At 30.0% G+C, this 18,685-nt stretch overlaps 2 protein-coding genes across 2 annotated transcripts; both read left to right on the top strand.

Annotated features, from left to right (window-relative positions):
* The first annotated feature begins 318 nt into the window (after positions 1-318).
* Positions 319-735, top strand: LOC124921903 (bZIP transcription factor 11-like). Its single transcript, XM_047462603.1, has one exon. It carries the CDS (start codon positions 334-336, stop codon positions 718-720), a length of 387 nt encoding a protein of 128 aa, XP_047318559.1. The 5' UTR covers positions 319-333; the 3' UTR covers positions 721-735.
* A 12,060-nt stretch (positions 736-12,795) lies between these two features.
* LOC124921364 lies at positions 12,796-15,717 on the top strand. The gene is made up of 4 exons (XM_047462014.1): positions 12,796-13,300; positions 13,681-14,319; positions 14,391-14,651; positions 15,283-15,717. The coding sequence occupies exons 1-4, from the start codon at positions 12,798-12,800 to the stop codon at positions 15,440-15,442; spliced, it is 1,563 nt and encodes a 520-aa protein (XP_047317970.1). The 5' UTR covers positions 12,796-12,797; the 3' UTR covers positions 15,443-15,717.
* Positions 15,718-18,685: the final 2,968 nt, after the last annotated feature.

An 18,685-nucleotide genomic window follows, 5' to 3' on the forward strand; every position in this document is an offset into this window, starting at 1 on the left:
TCCTATATATTCCCATCAACCAACATCTATTCACCTCCCCTCTTCTCTCCTCTTACACTATTATTGCTTCTTGCTATGTATTTTGTTCTTGATCAATCGTCATACTAATTCATGTATCTAGTTTTAAGTGAAGTCCTCTTGTCGGGGTTCATCATCAACTCCACGCTCCGTCGAAGAACTCATCTTGTCCAATCCCTCTCCGTCGTCTTTCTTTATTGGTTCTACAATTTCTCGTGAACTCAAATTCTGTTCAAGTAAGGTCGTATCTCTCCTAGCTCCGTAATACATATATATTTAATATTTACGCATATATAATATATATATACATCGAATATGGCTTCTTCTGGATCTTCGGCACACATATCTGTCTCCGGTTCGGACGAGGATCAACTAAGGCAGAAAAAGAGGAAGATCTCAAATCGTGAATCAGCGAAGAGATCAAGGATGAGGAAACAACAACATCTGGACGAGTTAATGGATCAAGTGAGTCGACTCAACAAGGAGAATGCTTGCGTGCTAACGAACTTGAACGTTACGAGGCAGATGTGTTTGAAGGTGGAGGCGGAGAACTCGGTTTTACAAGCCCAAGTTACCGAGTTGACTCACTGGTTGATCTCGCTAAAACGGATTATTGGAAATAGTAATAATGATATGGTTGATTTAGATGAGCAGATGATGATGATGATGAACGGTGATGATTTCTTTAATATGTGGAATTGATTTACGTGAACATATCATATTAGGGTTTTGCCCTAGATGCAGGATTAATGTGGATCGAGTAATTAATTAAACCATAGTTAATAATTAATTGGTTGGTTTTAGTTAATCATGTTAATCAAAATAAGTGGGGCTTTAATTAAGCCTTTATTATATTATTATAATAATTAAGATTAATATGTATTAGTGAAAGGAGGGAGAGATTCAATGTACTACTATCATGCATGATTATTATTAATAATTTTATATTTATATGTTGTGTGGTATATTTTTTATGTTCTTTTTCTTTTTTAATTAATTAATTTGTTCCTAAAGAGTCATTTTTATTAAAGGCCGTTTAACAAAACTTGAAAAGTCATGACAAACAATAAGAGTCAAAAACAGGACAAATGTGAAATAATAATAATAATAATAATTATAATTGTGATTGTTATTATTTTTTAATTTAAGTAAATTAGTATGTTCACTTAATTATTTAAGACATTAATAAAAATTAAACTCGAAATCTTTAACTTCTTCACTAAAACTATTACCACTTAAACTAATCAACTTTTATAACTGTTTTCATAATTCACTCCGAAAAAGGTTAGACCCAATTACTAATTAGGGTTGAATCTTGGGTCATTTGAATAGTGTAATTTGAGAAATTTAATATTTATTTTTTATCATGTAGACATTTTTCTGAAGAGTACTATTGTTGGTAAAGGAAGAAAGAAAGAAAAAAAGGTTTAGTGATTTTTTTTAATTAACAAAAAATTTGGCATTAAATAGTTAAGTGACAAAAATATGTGACATTGGAATATATGTAGATAAAATGTTTGTTAGGAAAAAAATTAAAAAATTTAAAGTTAAGAGATTATCTCAGTTCAAAATTTGAGCCATAGATAACAAAAGTGATCCAAGTTTAAGTTACAAATAATTATTGAGCCGAAAATATTATAAAAAAATATATATACATTATTTGAAAACATTATTATTTTTAGAAAAGTATAATATATTATTCGTCCATATATAAGACAATTGTCATCATTCAAAAGTAAAACCACTAATGTAGATCAACTCTTTTAATTGTGTTTTTGAGATTATTCATTATTCATAATGCATTCCTTAGAAGAAGAAAAATAAAGGTCAAAGCCATACATGTACTAGTCATAGAGGAAATAAATTATGATAGCAAGAAAAAAAAAATCAAATGATCTAACTATACCCACCAAAAACATAATTAATCCTCTTAGTCTAAGAATAATAAAACCTCAAACATCATTTGTCCCCCACCAATCTACTATACAAAGAAAACAACCCTAAACCATACCCTACTAGAAACATAACACAACCTTGGCTTTCAAATTTAATCATCATAAGAATATTGGAAGATAAACATAAATTGGTCAAACTATTAAAAGCTTAGTATTACAACGATATTAGTACATCGAAAACACGAGATAAAAAAACTTAATTTGTGTTTTTCATACATTTATCCCGATTCTCAAATAAAAAACTAGAGTAACATTAAAAAGTTCAAATTAATCAAATAAAACAGTAGTTGCATAAATATTATAACCATGAAAAAATTTTAGATTAAATTTTTTTTCTAACTTTTGATATATTTTCTTTTATTTCTATAAATTTAATAATGTACAGGAGATATTAAGATTTTTTTAATAATATAATTTTAGTATGCAAAAAAAATTATTAATTATATTAAACATTGTAAAGAGAATTATTTTGTTTGTAATATAATATCTTAATATTGATGTTTATCTTTTATTATAGATATAGATAGATATATATTTGTGGTTATCTTATCATATATATGATGTAATGTAATGTGAAATCCATGACCAATCATCTCATGAAAACGACATGGTCATGAACTCAACATTAATATTTTCTAGAATTCAATTTTATAATAAATAGTATACACCTAATTCAATTATTGAACTCAATGTTGATTGTAGAGTTTGTCATATGTATGCATCACCTAGCTAGCTAGTAACGTGTTTTTTCATTCCACTCATTTTCATTTTGTTTTTTTAAATTATTATTATTTTTAATTAAGAAGAACTAACAAGATACCTCGTAGTCATACACCCGTGATATTTTGGTATCTTAATTCGACTTTTACCACTGAGCTACCTGATTTGTCGATTATATTTTATCAAGATCTTATATTTCCAATGGATTAAATATATCAGATATTGGATCGGTTTAATATTTTTTAAATATTTGAATTATATACATCAACATTTTTGTGAACTAATTAATTTTAATATATTTATTATTAATCAAACAAAAATTAATTATAAAAAAAACAACATATTAATAATTTCAAACAAATTTTCATATTAAATGAATGACGAAAATATCAAATTGATATATCTGTCAAATTTATCCATATATAGCAACTTTAATAAATATATTTGGAGTGAAAATCAACTTGATACAACTATATATTTGAATAATATAATATATAAATTTGTATTATTTGAACTCTTTATATCTAAGGGTCTATTTTGACCGGGTATTAATTGCGTCGACGTTTTGTTCACTCTGGATTTTTAAAAAACTAAAACAAAATTAATTTTCTAATTAATCAATTCTCAACAATCACATCACTCATTTCATTAACCAAAATATTAAAATACCCTCTATTTTAAATTATTATTTATTTATATATATCAATACTTTTAAGTTTTTTAACAAAAAATAATAATCAACAATCATTATTTTTTTCTCCCTCTAGATTTTAAAAAACCTAAATCCGAACCATGCCTAATCTATCAAATATATTTTTTCATATTTAATTGATATAATGTTTTAGTGGTCCTATTCTATTTCAATGATTAGCCTAGTGAACAATAAGTGAAATAATATTAATTTAGAATGAGCATTAAAATAATGGAGACAAGCCTAAAAATGTAAGAATAAATGGCAAATCCTAATTCTCCGGTACAAAAAGTCCAAATGAAATAACTAAAAACAAAATATATCATTAATCACGGACTGATATGGTTTGGTTGTTATAAGAAAAATACATTAATGAATCTCATGATAATTAAATGTAACTAAGAAACAAAATCACACATATATAAACTAATTATAATTTTATCACTTACATCAACAATCACATGTTCCCAACTAGATTGTGTTTAATTAAGCATTAATAAATAGATTCAATAATTAAAGAATAGAAATCTTGTTCTAAAAGTCAGCACAAAGGGCCTGACAACACACGTTGTAATGTTGCATGATCATGCTTTTAAGATTCCTAAGTACGCGTTTAACTAATTAATTATGTGTTTAAGGACATGATTTATTCTATATGTACACTCATTTGACCACCACCCGATCCCGATGTCAGAAATTAGTTAATGATGGTATATATTGATCGATCGGGTTTCTAGGACCCAATGGTCCCAAGTTCCTAACCCGGTTCGAATTAAGTTTCACTTTAAAACGGGTCAAGCACATCGTGACCCAAATAGTTTTCATAACCGGGTCATATATTAACTATAACATGACCAGTAACTTCACTTGTCCAAAAATCATGTTCTTTATTTGGATAAAAGCAAAAGGAGAGACACCACAAACACACAAGCTCACAATATTGTTGTCAAGGGAACTCTTCTTAGTTTATTGTAATGTTCATGCATTTCCTTGATGGATTGAGTAGTTTATTTCTTTCGACAGGGTTTAGGGTTAAGGATTGACAGTGTTTAGTGATTTAGGGTTATAATGTAAGTTTAAATAGACTTTCACATTTCCCTAATTAATTAAATGATCCTTACCCTTTTAAGAAAAACATACAAGAACCAATACAAAATATGTTAGCACAATTTGTCTAAGTTAATCCGATAACATTTCATAATAAGATAAAGAAAAGAAGAATCACTAACATTTATGATCATATAATCAGCCTATAGGCGGGTTCTCTAACCGATATACTTCAAACTAAAACAAAGTATTTATAGACTTAAATACTCTTTATTGCTTTCGATCATGGATCCTAATGAAAAAAGTTAGTAAAAAAAGGGTATAGTAGTGATGAGCATAAAGTGAATTGGGAAATGACGTAACATTTGGATCTGAGATTAGATTAAATGCTAATTAATTATGTTTTAATTGTCATTAGTCAGTCTAAAAGATCTCGGTCAGCACTTAAAAGTTAAAACAATGAACCCCATTAATTAACAAAAACAACACATTTAATTAAACTAGGTAGACATTTGGCTAAGTAATTTGTCTGTATATTATAATCGTTAATGTATAGTAAGTCAAATGAACTCAGAAAATATATAACTTTCCCGGCGCAAGGGATTTACCAAATGCCATTTATATGTTACTATTATCGGCCATATTATCGACGCATAATTAAGTGCCGGAATTATATTTGTAAACACTTATTAACTAACGTTTTAGCGGCGTCTACAAAATATTATTTATTTAGCGACGGTATTTTATATAACATACTCTTTTAGGGACAATACTTTATATAATATTCTCCTCTAGCGACGGGTTTCATTCTTTATATTCAAAACAATTATATTTTATAAAAATACGTAGAAACAAAATAATAACAAAAATTAAGTTTGATAGGTTTCAGTTATCAATAACCAAACTTATTTTAAAAGCATTAAGATCATTTAAACCCTAATAAAAAAAGTTTAAGATGTACTTATTATGATTCAGTTTTGAACACCTTTTTAATTTGCTAGTTATCATAACTGATGTAGTTTTGTATTTTTCATTTTTTTTGTGTCGGTTGAGATTTTGCTTTTCTCCACATATCTTTTTATTTTCTTAAAAAAGTAAATTAGGGGTATAAGGATCGGGTTTGGGACCTCTTGCATCTTTTTTTAAGTTGTGTTTTGTTTTTGATCTTATATTATTTTCTCAATGTCCGAAGTCGTCTTTGTTGGTTTGTTTGCGTTTCTGTAAAAAAAAAAAAGACAAGGACATCCTAGTCGAGCTGAAAGACATCACTCCCTGTTTTAATTTGTAAGTGTTTTTCCATGGAGGGTTTAATGAGGAATGACTTTGACCCGTTTAGCCTGGCATCGTCATCATCTTGAACCTGATCTTATTTTGTTTAAATGATCATGAAGGGTCAAACTTATAACAGACATAAATTGTACACTTTATCACCGAGTTAGTCAAGTTTTATCATGTTTAGCCTCTTTTTTTGACAACTTCTTACTCGTCATCACTCGTTTACTTGCATATATTCAGTGACCACATGCATCTCAATTTCCTCAATATTATCTCTGAGGGCGGCCCAACGAAAAGCAATTGGAGAGGAGTCGAGGGTGTTTGTATGGAATGTCAAACAAAACTATACAAACAAATATTTAAAGTTTGCAACCATCCTTTGCAATGACATACAAACATTATTGTGTTACAAAGGATTCCAAAATAATAAAAGATGATGTAATGTAGGTCAAAATAAGCTGGTCTTTAGGTTTTAACCTACTTTTTTTAGGTTTGTCAATTGTGATACAATGAATTAGGTCACATAAAATACAATTAAATAAATATATGGGCCCTTTTGTAGGTTCAAGATTTTGGTGGGTGTCCAACTCAAATTTTATTTGTTATTTAAAATAAAATAAATAAATTGATTTGCCACAATTTAAACATTTTATACCAAGTAAAAGAATTAAAATTGTTTGTATAAATATGATGACAGAGTATATAATCCAACTAACTCAACTAAATAAATTTGTGGTTTTACTCTATTAATTATATTTTTCTTTTTCCAAGAAGAAAAGTAACAAATTCTTCTCCATCATCATAATATTTTACTCCAAATCAACACAAATCTTAATATGCTTAGTTGAGGGCATCCCCCATTAGGTCTAGTGCCCCTCTTTTTATCAAAGTTTAGACCATTATGAATTTTTTTTAAGATATTGCATTCTCTCAATCTTCATTTTATATATATAAGTGTTGCATTACTATACAAGATATATTATTATTATTAGTTAGATTAACCATTTCTGCGTGAACTTGTGTACAACACACTTTGTGATGTAGACATTAAGGGAAAAAATTGATGGGCCATTATTGAATTTAGTATTTAATTACAACTTGTAAACTTTGGTGTTAGTGTTACCCACTCTTTGACTAATAATTGGATAATTTGACTACTATTTGATCACATGTTTATCAAATCTTATTAATTATTGTTTGTTTTGAGATTATAAAAGATTGGGTTATTGAAGAAATGATTAAAAAGATATTAATATTTAATTAATTGTAAAATGAGATTTTTTTTAGGCACATCAACAATTCATTTCCTTTATATTTATATTTTTATTATGATTGTTATAATAAAAAATATGTGAAGCCTCATAACTTAGTAGTACATCACACAAACTATTATTATTATTACGGAGTTTCATATTTCAATCATAAATATAATATATTATAAAAACATTGAAAATACACTATTTTCTAAAAGAGGGGACATGAAAAGATATATGGGACACTTCAATTTATTTTATTGTAGTTACATTTTTTTATATAGATATTTTCATTTTAAAGCAAATTAATAAAATAACTTCAAAATAAAATATATGTAACATTCAAAATCATGATGTATAATTTAAACTTTTATTACAGTTAAACCATGATCAAGCATATTTCATTAATTTATATTATTACGATGTTAGCAACCAAATTGTAAATCTTGTAAAAAAAACAGTTTAGTACAAGTTATAACGTTATAAGTTATCCGAAAATAATTTAAAAAAATATTATAATAATAATAATAAAAACAATTGTGATAAAATAAAATCAAACTCACAACCAGACCAATTCTTATTCAACACCCAAATTCACGTCATTCTGATTCAAGCAATAACGATTTCCTTATCTGCCCCTTCTAAATGACCTTTTCGAGAATAATTTACATTGCTATAATTTTTTCTAAGTTGTTGTTACTTTACATTTTTCTTCCATCTTCATAATAAGCCAGAAGGTGTGAGAGTATAATTCATATGCCTTCTAATAAGATTATGTTTATGTTAATAACGTTAATAATTTTTTTTTTTTTTTTTTTTTTTGAGGGGGGGAAACAGCTTAGTGCCATTTCATTAAAAAAAACCCAAAAGAGAGAAAAAAAAATACAAAAGTTTAAAATCAGATCTAGACAATTTCTAGATTTGACAATGAAACAATAATTGAATTACAGACAATAACAACAATCAATTAGCGCCTACAGCGTTTTTACTTTTATTCTACTTGTGACCTTCTCAAACGAAATATCACATATATGACAGAGCTTTCTATTCTCTTCATTCCTTTCGATTCCTCTCCAGGATTGAATGAGTGCATTTCCATCTGAAGTTATATCTCTCCAAATATCTTCAGCGGTTCTACTTCTTCCACTGTGAGTTCTTGAATTTCTTTCTTTCCAGATATTGTAGATTACTGCTCCAAAGTAGCATTTCAACATACTTACATAGAAGGATCTTCCTTTTGCTTTATTCTTCATCCACTCTTGGATTTCTTCCCATATTCTTGGAAAGTTGATGATGTTCATGTTTGCAGCATACATCCTCCAGATTTGTATTACAAAAGAGCATTCCCCAAATAAATGGTTTATGCTTTCCTCAACTCCCGAACATAGGACACAGTTGATATCAGGAATGTTTATATATTTTCGAATTCTGTCTTTTGTTGTCAACATTTTCCTATATACCAGCCAGAGAATAAATTGGTGACGAGGAATAATCTTTGGAGACCATACCACATTATGCCAATCTACCTCCTGTCCTCTTGTTCTAACAATTTCCCATGCCTTTCATGTAATAAACTTCTCATTGCTTTCTGTTTTCCAGCTTATTTCATCATTATTTTCATTGAGTTGCTTCTGCCTCATTAGGTTTAGGATTCTATCACCTTCTGGAATACGCCTCAAAAGTGAATCACATCTACCTTCATATACGTCTTTAAATGAGTACTTGATGTATTCTCTTTTAACTCTGTTTCCTTGCATTTCTTCTTTGAATATAATGGGAATATTATCCAGCCAAGGATCATGCCAGAATAGTACCCCTCTTCCATTTCCAATTGTGGTTTTCACCATTTGAAAGGCATCTTTTCTTGTTTTTAGGATTTTCTTCAATGACCATGCCATTCTTTCGTTGATGCTTAGTGTCCAGATACTCTGCTCTTCTTTCATAAATCTTGTATGCACCCATTTGACCCATAGGGAGTCCGCTTTTTGCTCCAACTCCCATAAGCTCTTGATGGTGAGGGCTTTGTTCCATTCAACACAACTTTTTATTCCTAGTCCTCCTTCTTCTATGGGAGTGCAAACATCCTCCCATTTGACTTTTTTTCCTCCTCTGCCTTATTTTCCCCATATGTAGTCTCTCATGATTCTATCGAGTTCAGCCATTACTTTCTTTAGGATGACTATCTGTTGTGCCCAGTAGCCAATAATTCCAAAAATGACTCTTTTAACGAGCTCGATTCTACCTGCATAAGACAGTTTTTTCGTAGCCCAACCCAAAACAGAATTTCTAACCTTTTCTACCAGTTGTCTAAAGTGATTGTATCGGAGTTGTTTTGATGACAGGGGTACTCCAAGGTATTTCACTAGTAGTTCACCTTCCTTGATTCCCATAATATTGAAAATGTTTTCTTTCCTTTCTTCATTAACCCCTCCATAGAAAGCCTGACTTTTGTCCTCATTGATGTATAGACCTGTAATACTCGAAAAGATTGTTAGAGCTTCTTTGATTATACTAACAGATTCAACATCCGCATAAGCCACAAAAAATAGATCATCTGCAAAACATATATGGGTTATTGCTTCTTCTTTGCAGTACGGGTGAAATTTGAAATGATGACTTCTTAGAAGCATTTTTAAAATGCAGTCAAGAATTTCCATTATTAAGACGAATAAGTAAGGAGATATATGGTCTCCTTGCCTTACTCCCCTTTCACCCTTGAAAAAGCCTCCATGAATACCATTCACGCTCACAACAAAGTGAGGAGTGGAAACACATTGCATAATCCAATCAATGAAAATAATTGGAAAACCTGCAGCAAGGAGGAATTCGTGGATTGATCCCCATCTGATCGAGTCAAAAGCTTTTTTAATGTCAATTTTGAAAGCCACACGTGGCGATATGTTTTTTTTTCCATATCCATTCAATAAGCTCTGTATGAGTAGGATGTTATGGGAAATAGAGCGTTTGAGAATAAATGTTGATTGCCCTAATCCTACAAGTTTATCAATAACTGTTTTTAAACGTTGCGAAATAATTTTTGAAATAATTTTATAAATAACATTGCAACATGAAATAGGACGAAAGTCCTGAATTTTTTCCGGAATTAAATTCTTAGGAATCAAATTCAACATTGTGACGTTCCATTGCTTCAACATTTTCCTATTTTGGAAGAATTCCAAAACCCCTTCGCTTACATCTTTACCCACTATTTCCCAGTTTTCTTTGTTATTAAGAATTGGAATTAGAATTCCAATGAAATTCATTATAGCGTAATTTTATAGTTATCAATTCCATTTTTTTTAGGTCGGAATTGTAATTTCAAATTAACATGTTTTTCACGTTTTTGACATTTTTAACACGTTTTTCACACATTAAACATGTTTAACACATTTAACACGTTTTTCACACGTTTAACATGTTTTTACATTTTTGGCACGTTTAACACGTTTTTGGCATGTTTAACACGTTTTTGGCACGTTTAACACGTTGTTGACATACTTAACACGTTTTAACACGTCCTTGACACATTTAACACGTTTTTTCACACATTTAACACGATTTTCACATTTTAAACATGTTTAACACGTTTTTCACATGTTTAACATGTTTTTCACATTTTGGCACATTTTGCACGTTTTAGCACGTTTAACAAGTTTTCACATATTTGACACGTTTAACACGTTTTCACGTTTTGACACATTTAACACGTTTCACGTTTTGACACATTTAACACGTTTCACGTTTTGACACATTTAATACGTTTGTAACACATTAAACACGTTTATCATGTTTTTGGCACGTTTAACACGTTTTTAACATGTTTGACACATTTTTTACGTTTTTGACACGTTTAACTCATATTTGACACGTTTAACACGTTTTGGCATGATTAACAAGTTTTTCACATATTTAGCACGTTTAACACGTTTTTGACACGTTTTCATGTTTTTAACACGTTTAAAACGTTTTTAACACATTAAACACGTTGTTGACACGTTTCACATGTTTTTTTTACGTTTTTGACACGTTTGACACAATTTTAACACGTTTAACACGTTTTTGACACGTTTAACAATTTTTTCACTTATTTGGCACGTTTAACACTTTTTTGATATGTTTAACATGTTTTTACGTTTTTACATGTTTAACACATTTTTAACATATTAAACACGTTTATCATATTTTCGGCATGTTAAACACGTTTTGACACGTTTTCACGTTTTTGGACGTTTAACACATTTTGGTATGTTTAACACATTTTTGGCACGTTTAACACGTTTGATAAATTTTGGCACATTTACCACATTTTGACATGTTTAATATGTTTTGGCATGTTTAACACATTTGTGACATGTTTAAAATGTGTTAAATATGCCAAAAATGTGTTAAACATGTCAAAAACATGAAAAACGTGCCAAAATGTGTTAAACTTTTTAAAATGTATTAGATGTATCAAAAACGTGTTAAACGTACGAAAAACGTGTTAAACATATTAAAAATTGTTAAACATGCCAAAAATATGTAAAACGTGCCAAAAATGTGTTAAACATGTCAAACATGTGAAAAACATGTCAAAACGTACTAAATGTGCCAAAAACGTGTTAATCTTATCAAAACATGTGAAAAACCTGTTAAAAATATTTAAAATGTAAAAAACGTGTTGAATGTGCCCAAAATGTGAAAAACGTGTGAAAATGTGTTAAACATGAAAAACGTGTGAAGAACGTGTTAAATGTGCCAAAAACATGAAACGTGTTAAATGTGCCAAAAACATGAAACGTGTTAAATGTGCCAAAAACATGAAACGTGTTAAACGTGTGGAAAACATGTTAAACGGGTCAAAAAATGAAAAACTTGTTAAACATGTCATAAATGTGAAAAAAAATGTGTTAAACATGTCAAAAATATGTAAAACGTGTGAAAAACGTGTTTAACGTGCTAAAAACGTGAAAAACATGTTAAACGTGTGAAAAACGTGTTAAACATGTTAAACGTGCCAAAAACGTGTTAAACTTGTCAAAACGTGTTAAACGTATTAAAAATGTCAAAAACGTGTTAAACATATAAAAAATGTGAAAACATGTTAAACGTGTGAAAATGTGTTTTAAGTGTGAAAACGTGTTTAAACGTACTAAAAACGTGTTAAACATGTCAAAAACGTGTTAAACATATAAAAAAGCGCGTTAAACGTGTTAAATGTGTTAAATATGTCAAAAACGTATTAAACATACAAAAAAAACGTAAAAACATATTTAAGAAGTTAACATTTTGAACCGATATTTTATTTTACAAACATAGGAATTGGAATTGAATTAAAATTCTATCATTTTTTTCAAACATAAGAATTGGAATTAAATTATAATTTTATAATTTTTCCAAAGATAGAAATTGAATTTTAATTCAATGCCAATTCTCGTAAAATTAAAATTGGGATTTAAATGTCAATTCCAATTCCAATTCTCTCATCAAACACACCTAAAAGAATTTGACTGACAAAAAAATTATTTTTAGTGAAATTTGAACCTTTAACTAAATAAAAAAAACTTATTTTTTATCCTAAACTATTATAATATATATTTTTATATTAAAATAATTAATAAATTTAACTAAATAATTTATATTTTTTTATTATATAGAGTTTGCCATGGGATGAGCTGCCTTAGCCCGTGTTCAGTATGGGCTTAAGATGCCAAATATTTGAACATATTGGTTAAACAAATTGCTCTTATTCACTGCGCCTCAGGATTTTAAGAATAATACTTGGCCCATAACGGCCCGGCCCAGTCAACCTTCTAATATTGCCGCCAAAACAGAGAGATAGAGAGAGGGAGGGAGAAAATGGCGTCGGAGCTCGACACCGGTAAAAACCCTAGAACATGGCGATTCACTTGGGAAGCTCAATCTCATGTCCCATCACTCAAGCTTTTCCTCTTCAATCTTGAAGGCGAATCCTGTCTTCAGTTCAAGAACTTGAAGGTCGACTTGTTACTTGAACAATCCCTACTGACAGTGTGCTGGTTCGAAGGCGATGAAGTTTCGATTAAGTATTCAGTTCCCATTCCTAAAGTTCTTATTGACACCGAATATCCGTTTCATGTCAAGGCAATGGACGACCACATTGAGGTTAGGCTTGTTCTGCTCCTTCCCGTTGATGACCCAATTCTTACCAAATTCGAGTATGGATTGACGTTAGAGGATGGCGAGTCTCCTCGCGAAAATGTTCCATCGGATTGTTTTGGTCAATTGTTGATGGGTTCTGACTTTAAAGATTTATCTTCTGTCGAAGGAGGAGTGACATTTCACTGCAGAAATTGCTCAACTGTTTTGACGAAGTCCATCAAGTAAGAAATCGTCTTACCACTCTTTTTTATTTTTATGTTAATGATCAATTCAAGATCTGTTTCTTGTTTATGCAATATTATCGTCAATTTTATCAGCTCAAGCAGGATAAGTTCTACTCAATGAGTTTTCTAAATGGTTCTGTCCATAGAATAACTAAGAATATACCGAAACTACAAATGAGCCTTCACAAACCTGAGCTTAAGAATTAACAGTATCTAGTGTTGTTTTCTGTTAATATCGAGTTCCAAAGCTGAAAACTGTTAGGAAAAGTCTATTTGAAATTTTGAATGCATTACACTTTGGTGTGTTACTATAGAAAATAATCTTAAATATTTATACTCATGAATCCTTCTGAACTAACCCAGTTTTCCCAAATCAGATTCTTTGTTGAGATGCCATCGAGCGACTGGAGTGAAGTTGCAGACAATTGGTTTGGAGGCTGTTGTTGTTCATTTGGAGGAATTGGTGAGAAACTGATTACTAAATATGCAAGTTCATATAGTTGCACTGAAGGCAAATGCCTATGTCATTCCGCATTTGTGGTTCTCAATGTTCACGACTTTGTTGGCTGCACATTTCCTACCGGGGATGATGATGAGAGCCAAGAAGAAACACAAGATCCTGATCTTGTGAACCACATTAATCATGTAAATGAAGATTTGACAGGACATGTAAATGGTTTTAGTGAAAGTGGATTAGAGTTGTGTTCAACATCCTGTTGTCATTCTGAAATGACAAACATTTCAATTGTACAAAAAAGTAAAGAAACAGTTAACCTCCTAGTTGATCAGAAATCTTTCCTAAACGGTTTTATTGGAAATATTTTCATGCTTAGATCATCCAACATCACAAAGAACGTACAATGGAAAGAATTTTCTTGCCCTAACTGTTCTTCATTTCTCGGAGCATTCCCATGTAGTGACGATTATCGCCAAGTATCAATTGATGGTGGTATTCGGTTGTTCAAGTGTTCCGTATCAACTTGTCAGTCTGTCAATAGATCAAAAGATTTGTTTGGGTAAGTGAGTCATGGTTTATTTATTGAAAGTTGCTTTATGATTAAACTAATATTTTTCATTTGTTGGACAGGAAGTATACATTACAAAGAATGTTTACAAACCAGTTGCTCGAAAGTGCTAAGGATGAATTATCATTTCGAACTGTGATCAGGAATCTGCAAACAATGCCCATAGTACTGCAATTGATTCTATTTAATCCTAATATATGGTATGCTACTGGTGATTGCACGGATTTCGGGAGTTATTGTGAATCAATTGGAAAACTTGATATGATGCCTGCAATTAAGGTGCTTTTTCAAGACTATAGCGGTGGTTCTGAATCCCAGCTAAGGTTGGTGAAAATTGTGTTTTGTTTTGATCTGAAGTAGGTACCATCATATGATGATTTTCAATATTTATCCTGCTAAGAATGATTTTGCAACTGCATGATATTAATTTTTGTTAAAGAACATGACTAGACTATTTGGAAAATGGTATTTTTGTCAAGATTGCGATCCCATTGAAAAATTGCAATAGTTGAAGTTGAAAGTTTTTTTCTCAAGTGGTATAGGATATGTGATTGAATGGGATCACAATTCATTTGGCAAATAATATTGTGGTTGGATTATGATCACAAATTTCGGTGAAACATATACATTTTTATATGGTAAAAAGGTGTAAAGCTGAATCAGAAACTAGCTCAAATGTAATTTGATTTAGATCCACTAAAAAATAGGCTCTTATAAATCGATAATCTCCCTAGAGAAATAGTCTTGTCTAAGAGTAAGAGATCAAAGGTCTGACCGTGGGTTGGAGTCTTATTCTTATAAGGCCTGCTCCTTCTTCATTGTGTTCTTCTTCAATTCTTGTCATTTCCAGTTAATAAGCTATATACATTGATGCATGACATGTGAAATTTAAATATTGAAATAAAATGAAGTCTTGTATAATATGATTTTAGTTAATCATTTCAATTTTTGAAGGTTGATGGAAGAATGGGTGAAGAAAAATGAAGCAGATGAAGTGTTTATGATGTGTCAACAACTGAAAGAGTTGATAAGATGCTTGGAATTCTCAAGTGATATATACCCACCATCACATAGTTCTCTGCAAGGTCTGTCTTTGTCATTGTTAAGGAAATAGATTTGTATTATTTTTGACAAACCATGGTTTATGAAAGATGGTTTAAAGCTTCATATGGAATCAATTGGTGGTTATTATTCTTCTTAGTTAGTCTTCCCATCCAGAAGATGATGCTTTTTGAAATGAGATTTTGCTAAAGATTCAGCCTTTGATCTTATTAAGAATGTGATTGAGGCCAAGAGTAAGTTAAGGGCTTGTTTGTATTCACCTTTAGAAGGTTTTATAACTCTTTATTTTCTCTTTCTCTTTTCAGTTTGATGTTATGAATTGTATCACTATTCACTAGTAAATGAAAAAGGGCCAATTACCCACCAAAATTTGATTACTCTCTAACTAATAAATTAACTCATAAAAAACACATTTTGAGTTTAAACACTTACTTATGTTATACTCTCAATTTTTTTCTCTAATCAAATATTTTTTTCATTTTCTTCCATTTTTTATTTTGTTTTTCTAATTTTTTTAAAAAAAAATTAATATAATTTCATTTAATATTAAATTAATAATTTGTATAAGAGTTTATAATAATAATAATAAATAAATTTATATATATCATTTTCCTTCTTATACATAAACGCATTTATCTAAAAATAAAAACAGAAACTTAAATATATATATCTTATTTATATTTATTATTTAAAATAATATAATTAATTATATATTTTTTAGATAATACAGACCAAACAAAATATTAGAAAAAAAAAATCATAAATATACACTACAAACAAAAGGCAACTTGCAACTTAAATAGAAGTAATAAAAATTTAAAAATATTTAGCTTAAAATACAAGCTAATAAATAGTAAAAACATTATAACATCTTTTTTCACTTATTAATATTGATAAAATGTATTCAAACACTTCAAATGGATTATCACTGAAATAGTCACTAAAAATAATGTTTTATTGTTCAATATAGTGCAACATTTTATAAAATATTAATATTACAATTTTAAAGTAACACCATTGTTATTATTATTATGAAGAGAATAAAAATAATATGGCCCAATTATCCTATATGATATTCGAACTTGGTCATTTTTATCATACTTATAAATGTGAACTTACATTTATTTGACTAAACAGGCTTTTTCACTACACTTCTGCTCAAGTAATTCATGTTTGCAATTTAGTATTCTTCTTGTGTTTTCTTTTGATCAATTGAGAGTTTCATTACATATATTTTTTGCTTATTGTTTTTGTTGCTGAGAAATGTGAATGGAAGAGGAGAGAATTGTGGCCGAGAAGAAATGGGTAAGAGAGAGACAGACCTATTGATTTTTAACTGATGATTTCCCATTATCCTGTCTGTCTGTTGCAACTTGCTGGCATTAGGGATTCATTCAGTTTAAACTCTCTTCCTAGTTTAGCATCTACAATTAATTAACCTGCAAAATATAATATATAAGTTCAATCATATGGAAGCTATGGGTGCGAGAGTCGCTGTCCGACCCATCATGTATAGAACCTCGGACATAGATAGAGTTGAAGCTTATAAATGAGATCGTAAGAGAAATTATGGATTAGGGTCGGGATTGAACAAGAGGATTGGATTGTTGTTGGATACATTCAGGGTGAGGGCCATATTTATTTAGAGGGGGAGAAAACGAGGAGCTTCAGAACGTCCCCTTGTCCAGTTTTCTCCCTCCCTCCTAACGGAGAGGAAACGAGACGAGGAATATGCGAGATTCAAAGGCAGTTTCGGAGAATTTATGATGGAAGAAAACAAACGCAGTTGTAGGCACCGGTCGGTGGATGGAACGCCACCAATGGAAATGGAAGACATGGAAGACAGCGCGACGGCCAAGAAGGTAATGGATAATGGTGTAAGAGCATCCCATCTTTTTACCATAGGTACAATTGTGTACCATCATCCACATCATCTAATTCATACAATATTTTTTAATTCAATAATTCAAGTAATCTTGTTTTATTTTTTATTATATTAATTTGTTTAAATTAATCAAACTAATATTTATAAATTATATTAAAAAATTAAAAAAAAATTAATAATTTTTAAAAATAATTTAGGAAATTATCATCACAATAATACTTGAAAAAAATAGACTACTAAATCATATTTTGTTAAATAAAAAATTAAATAAAACGCTTTATTTTTTAAAATTTTTAAATGTTTATTTTTTTTTTTATAAAAAAGTGGGAATGGGGACCACTTTTTTTTTTTTTTTTTTTTTTGACTTTTTCTCATTTGTACCCAGTAGCAAAACTTTGCTACTAAATTTTCTCTCTCCTGATTTGTACCCATTTCCCCATTAGTGTACCCAAGAACAAATTTTGTCCACATCAGATTTGTACCTACCGATGGAGATGCTCTAAAAATTATGATCATTTGGTATTAAATTTGTTAAACAAAATATAAATAAATTATTAAATGTCTTTAGTCTTTTCTTAATACAATTAGGCTGGTTTAGAACTTAGAAGAAGGTAGAAAGAATGTATTTTTTTTTTATATTATTAATATTATGTGTTAAAAAGAAAGAATGTTTAACAATATATAAAATAAATGCCACGTAGATCCAACAAACAAACAAGTTTGATTCAGTTAAGTGAAAAACTTCATTTGATTATGATTAAATAAATGTAAGTTTGAATCTCATATGACAGGAAATTTGAGCAAATGACCCTAAAAAGAGGTCTAAATGCGTTTGGTGAGAGTCACTAATTTAAATAGCGCTGGTGACCCCCATTTTTTTTAATGACATTTATACCTCTGCGTCACGTATCCTCCAGTTGCGTGACGCACCATAAACCCTATAAAATCATAATTTTTTTTTCATTTTCGATTCATTTTCTCTCTCATCCATGTCTTCTCCGTCGTGAACCCTAATGGTGGCAGAGAAGACTTTCTCTTCTTTTTCATCGCCGAAGAACCAATCGAAGAGGCACCGTCGACCATTCCACTATATTCAATGGCCTAGAGCTGTGAAGAACTTCCAATGGCGAACTGCGGCTCCAACGGCGAACGACGACGGCCGAAACAAAAATTTCCACTATATTCGTTTATATATTGTGTTTATTTCGTTTACATATGATTGTTTGTGTTGATTTCCTATACATATGATTATTTGTTTTGATTTCCTTTACAGAACGTCATTTATTCGCCCTGATTCGTTGAATGCAGGTTGGTTGGTTGGATGCGTCACGCAGGATTACAAATGAAAGTTGACGAAGAATCAATTGGTTAACAAAGTTGACGATACCGAAAGATCTAATAACACTCTCC

Source organism: Impatiens glandulifera, chromosome 1 (genome assembly GCF_907164915.1).
Source record: "Impatiens glandulifera chromosome 1, dImpGla2.1, whole genome shotgun sequence".
Taxonomy (NCBI): Eukaryota; Viridiplantae; Streptophyta; class Magnoliopsida; order Ericales; family Balsaminaceae; genus Impatiens; species Impatiens glandulifera.